General features: G+C 46.3%; 1 protein-coding gene across 3 annotated transcripts in view; it reads right to left on the bottom strand.

Moving 5' to 3' along the window:
* Nucleotides 1-5,048, bottom strand: part of LOC131877907 (myocardin-related transcription factor B-like) — a 7,802-nt gene extending 2,754 nt beyond the window's left edge. For 2 of the 3 annotated variants that reach the window (XM_059223744.1, XM_059223752.1), the window contains exons 1-5: nt 4,386-5,048; nt 1,873-2,675; nt 1,489-1,623; nt 433-766; nt 148-363 (exon numbers count right to left, since the gene is read on the bottom strand). In XM_059223744.1, the coding sequence (XP_059079727.1) occupies nt 148-363; nt 433-766; nt 1,489-1,623; nt 1,873-2,675; nt 4,386-4,635 (1,738 nt within the window). In that variant the 5' untranslated portion in view covers nt 4,636-5,048. Of the gene's footprint in view, nt 1-147; nt 364-432; nt 767-1,488; nt 1,624-1,872; nt 2,676-2,744; nt 2,800-4,385 lie in introns of those variants that run through there. The other variant, XM_059223761.1, reaches the window with a different exon arrangement.
* Between the last annotated feature and the right edge of the window lie 580 nt (nt 5,049-5,628).

Here is a 5,628-nt window from a genome sequence, read left to right as displayed (position 1 = left end):
GAGGTCGTCAAAGAGTCCGACAAGGAGGTCAAGTATTACTTACTTGGAGAGCTGCCAAACAGTCGAGAGACACATTTGAACACTGGGATTTCCCCCAATGAAATTCGTCCTTGCTATTGTATTATTCATTACTCTGATCCCTCTTACCTTCTGATCCAATGTTCATTGGACTGTTCTCCTTGGACGTCCGTCCCACAGATGTGGCTCTGGAGGAGGGGCTTTGACCGCCCAATTTGAGCCTTAAAGTGCCACCATTAGCCATGACCATGGCCTCTAGATGAGGTTTAAGGCGCTCAATGAGCGCACTTTTCGGTCCAGACGTTGGCAAGTTCCGCTTCTTGAGCTCGGCCTTCAAATCGGTCACTGAAGCATCCAAGGATAGCAATAAGATCAATGGCAAACACGTCAGAAAATCGCAATCTTCTCCCTCACCTTTCATAGCCTCCATCTTCTCCAGAAGGCGAGCCGAGTCCTCGGACGAAGCCGGATTCGAACCAAATCCTATGACCAAGGTTCGACTGGGGGTATTGGCCCTGGGCGTTGGTGGGGCCGAAGTGGCTGGACTGGGCACGCTTGCAATACTGCCCTGGCTACTCCCGGAGGACAATTGAGGCTGATACTTGGCGGCCAAAGACGATTGGGTGACAAAGTTGAATTTGGTGGTTGACGACGAGGCCACCGAGGATTCTGCGCCGACAGCCATCATTGTCGCTGTTCCAACATTGGAGGAGCTGGTTGGAGCAGCAGGAAGGATAATTTGAGGGTACTACAAGCAAAATGGAGGGAAACATTCATTTCATTGAGTAATCATCGGAGAATTCCATGAAGATCTTCGGCTGAGTCATAATACTGTAGTACAAAGAGACAGGGGAAGATGACAAAAAAAAACAATAAGGCTGAGCTCACATTTGTTCCGAGTATGTCCGTCATGGGGTGTTCCCTAGATATTGGGAGCAATATAAAAATCCTCAAAGACATGCTATCTGTCATGAAGGGTATACGGCCATGTCGCTACTGGCTTCACGCCAAATTCTTCTACTACAATTTACTACGAGGCATATGAACGTATTGCACTTTCTAGGCTTCTTGCCTCAACACCTATTTTCAGCAGAGGCCAACGACAAGGATGAAAAAAAAAGAACAGCTCTAGGTTCGTTCTTTTTCCTCGAGGAAAGTCTCCTGATTTACGTTGATTTGAGGCGAGCATGGCCCCGCATGTTCATATATATACATACACACACACACACACACATACACATAGTAGACCTCTAATGTTGTTAGTAGACCACCTCTTCCTTGTGTGTAACCTAGTTTAGAAAATTAGGAGAAGGGGGGAGGGATCACATACAGTACGTGGGCTCGTTCGAACTCATGTGAATGGCACCTCATATTAGGCATTCCACGACAACATCATCAGGTAATGTCATTTGGGAGGGGTATTTTCGCCGAAAAGCGAGAAGCTCGAAGACAGAGCCGAATCATCATTACCTTATGGGAGAGTTCGAGTTGCCATTGGAGGAACAGTTGTTGCTGTTTGAGCAGAAGTTCGTACCGAGAATCTTCCGCACTTTTCGCATCCGCCTCCTCGGAATTCGGTCGTTTTAGAGCCGCACTCGGAGGACCCTAGAAGTGTCGAGAAACAAGCCGGGGATAAGCGATTACAGTTTCATATTGCAAGCATGAAATGGCCTTGAGAGAGGGAAATTGAGAGCCTATCTCTCATCGTGCAACATTGAATATGAATATTGATAGTTCATCTAGCCGACTGCTTGTTTTTGCTCTATTGGACGTTACATACAAGGGAGCCTCGACGAACAGAGAGAGAGAGAGAGACAGATCCCTCTGCACGTGACTGCATGACTAATCAATCACCTTGTACTCGTGGAACTTGATGGTCCTGGTTTTGGCTGTGCTGGCCGTTCCTTTGGCCTTGGGCTTCTTGATCTTTCGCTCTTTCCCCGGAGCTCCGCGTTGGCTGTAAGCTTGATGATTGCTCAGTGAGCTCGTGGACGACGAGATCTTGGACGAGGTCGATGAACTGGCACTTAACGAACACGGCGGCGGACTCGGCACTGCAAATTGACTCACATCACTCGAGCGTCGCTCATGGCCGCTTTTCGAGACCAAGGCGGGAAAGACACTATCCGTGCTCTCAGATTTCTGTACAGTCTCCACACTCGACGGGGGAGAAATCAGGCCTCCATCCGAAGAGTCTTCGTCGAAGCTGTTCACCGTGTACACGTCCGGTAGTTCCACTTGCTTGAACGGCAAACCGTCATTGGTGGGTCTGAACTGGATCTGACCCTCCTTGACCGCTTGCTCCACAGCCGTGTCATCCGTGTGGAGAATGTTCTTCTGGATCAGTTCCAATGGACCGGGTCTCAACTGGAGCTGATTGCTCAGCGAGTCGGCCAATTTGGCGCGTTTCAGTTGTCGCTGTTTATCACATAGAGACGGGTCCACACCGGCCGGAACATCCTCAAGGATGTGACGATGGACGAGCTCTTGTCGATCCGGCCGTTTGGCGATCTTAGCCCGGAGCATGTCACCCATTTTGGCGCGCTCCAATTTCTGGCGTTGCTCATGGAGAAACGGAGAGGTCTTGGGGGAAGGCACGATGCCCTGCTCCACCAAAGTGTCGAAGGGCCTTCGAACCATGAGCTTGACCTTCAAGGCTGTAAAGCAAAACAAAACAATAAGAATGAGTAGACACGATATGTACTGCGTCGACCCGATTGCTTTACCCTCTCGAGCCCAAAGCCGATCCAGAGACATGTCGACCATTTTTGATCACTTCAATAAAGTTCGAAGCCGCTGTCCTATCAGTGAAGCATTATCCGATATTTGTTTACATGGATACTGCAATCAGGTCATGAGAGCCCTCATACACACAGACACACACACACACACACACTCTCTCTGTGTCTCTCTATCTATTCAATCGTCTGACGATCTGTCACAGTTTCAAGTGTGAAATGCCAGTTTTTCGACTCTCTTTGATGAAGATCATGCTCCATTGTCATAATTTCCACACTCGATGCTCGTTGTTCACAGCTGTTGTATTTCGCTCCTGAGAGGAAAAATTATTTTTATTATCGTTATTATGACAATAACAACAACAGAGGCAACAACTGGACTCATTCACTTCGAACAGTCTGGCTTTTATCTCGTTTTCTCACAGAAAGAGTGCAATTGCCAAAGTTTCTTTTTCTTTCAGGCCCACGAAGAAGAGCAACATCTCGTCTGATTGACACAGCTGATGATCATGAAAAAGGTGCTGGAGAGACCGAGAGCTCTAATGTTGCTGGTGGTGGTGAGGACCATGATGACCATGATGATCATGATGATCATGATGATGACCAAACTTGGCCAATGACCAACCAACACACACAACAACGCACACCACTCAACTCTTCGTGTCCAATCGATCCCAAAAGTTTGAAAGGAAATGAACCACGATGAGATAGCGAGTAGTTCGCGACTGATCTGGCCACAAGCACTGGCTCGATGTAAAGAACACCTTTTTCATCTTCAGCTGAAGGGCTATGTTCACATGCAATTCCGTCTAGAGACACCTTCACTTCGAAATCAAACGCAAAAACTGACTGAGAACAATCATTGTGCACTTCGTTGATCTAAGTCTAAATCAATATGCCAACGACGGACTTAAATCGCACGTATTTCATTTTATCTCCTGGCGCGCCATTCATAATAGGCTTATCAAACCTTGCACGACAAATCCTTTAAAAGACATGACCGAATATCCATCAAAATTTGGATTCGAATGAAACGCGTCAACGAGATGCAGACGGATGATTAGGGTTTTTCCAATTAGTTTAGGCGTTTCCCCGTCGGACCTCCCCTTGTTTCCTCAAATTGTTGATGTATCTTGGTAAAAAATGTGCGAACTCAGGCTCTCAGGCACGAATTACCATGAATGAATGTGTGCTCACACATGAAATGCCAGAGTCTACCCCCTCCCTTCGATCATATTTGAATTTTTTGCAGGGAGATCGTCAAAGTTCGTCTTTCTAAATCAATGTGCCCGAATGGTTGGCGTTAAATAATAATAGTCAACCACTTTTTCCGTAGAAACTGACAATCGATAACTGAAGTATGAGCTACTTTTGTGCATACTGCATGGCGTTTCTGAACAACGATTTGGAAAATCTTCAATTACTGCACACTGCAAAAAAAAAAAAAATATGTTGGCTCATCAAATGTCAACATTTGATAAAGCGGGGTAATAATTAACAAATTCCACCGTGTATGTCATAGATCATTTTCTCAAGTATGACCCAGCGCGTTGATTAACTCTTCCTTCTTGATCAAAGACATTACAAAAATTCATCAGTTATAATGAGAATCACCAAACAAGCACTTACATTCTTTATTCCTCTCCATTTGATTTTGCAGTGGCGAATCGTCGACAATCACATTGGAGCCGGGTGTAGGCCGAAACACGCCCATGTCCGTGGCCAAATCCCACCCTTCGGAGTTGGGTGGGTCCATGATCAAGCCCAAGGACTCGACCGACGGCTCCGAAAAGTCCGATGGGTCCGAGAGGCCCTCGGGCGAGATCACGGCTATATCGGGGAGATTTCGTTCACCACTCATCCTGATGACACTGACCATTAATCAATCCCCATCACATCCATCCTATCCCCTATCCTCTTCTAAGACAATGGTCGGAGGCGTCTAGTTTTCATGGGCATGTCTTGGATCTTGGGTGGGTCAAGTGCGAAGAGGCCGTCATGGTTGTTGTTTCACTTTCGATCGGAACAAATGGGCATTCGGACTCGGCTTGTCCACAAAACTACTGGACACTCACCAGTCTCCAGTCACCAGTCATCATCAACTTGGCATGGATTCCAGTGAGACAGGACACCGGGTCGGGTCGACAGGGGAGAGTGGTAATCCAACCTTTATGGCCTTTGAACGGGACAACACGGGCGGATTTTAGCTCCGAACTGATGGGATGCTCTAACTGAACTCTCTTTTTCGTTCACTTGGCAATTTGTGGATGGAGTAGTTCGTTCGTGTCGTCTCTCGGTCAGGTTCACCAAATAGAGGGGATTAGGAGCGGTTTGCGCTAGGTGCTGAGGATGGACTTCTCTGACACAGATGGGCATCTAGAAGGCATGGGTTAACCATTCATGTAGAATCTTTGATTTTGACTTGTTTGTCTATGGAAACATTGTTCCTGCGCGATTGGAGATTTTGCAGTGTCTTTGGCGGATATGCAGGTCGAAGAGATGTTTGGAGGATTTTGAGCCACAACAACTGCAAAGGCATTGAGATTTCCTTAATTCTTGCTAGCCATCAAGATACGATTATTAAAATTGTTGTAGGGCTCGTGCTGATCAAAACTTAAGCATAAGATAAAGGCAAAATTTTCCTTCTTGACTGAAGTGTGACTTAGATAGTGGAGAAAAATACGTAAATTCATCCTGGTTTTGGAGAACACTAGCACACTGCATGGAATTGTTGGCAATAATTGAAGGATTGTCTGACGAAATTGTAAAGAAGCAGCCAACAGAGATATGTGCTGACACAAAGTTTAATTTAAAAAAAAATGAAGCCAGCTAGCATCCAAAAATAAATCTCATCAAATATTCATTCTGATCG

The sequence above is a fragment of the Tigriopus californicus genome, chromosome 1 (assembly GCF_007210705.1).
Source record: "Tigriopus californicus strain San Diego chromosome 1, Tcal_SD_v2.1, whole genome shotgun sequence".
In the NCBI taxonomy this organism is placed as follows: Eukaryota; Metazoa; Arthropoda; class Copepoda; order Harpacticoida; family Harpacticidae; genus Tigriopus; species Tigriopus californicus.
Note: the sequence above shows the minus strand (reverse complement) of the source record. Positions and strands in the feature narration are given on the sequence as shown.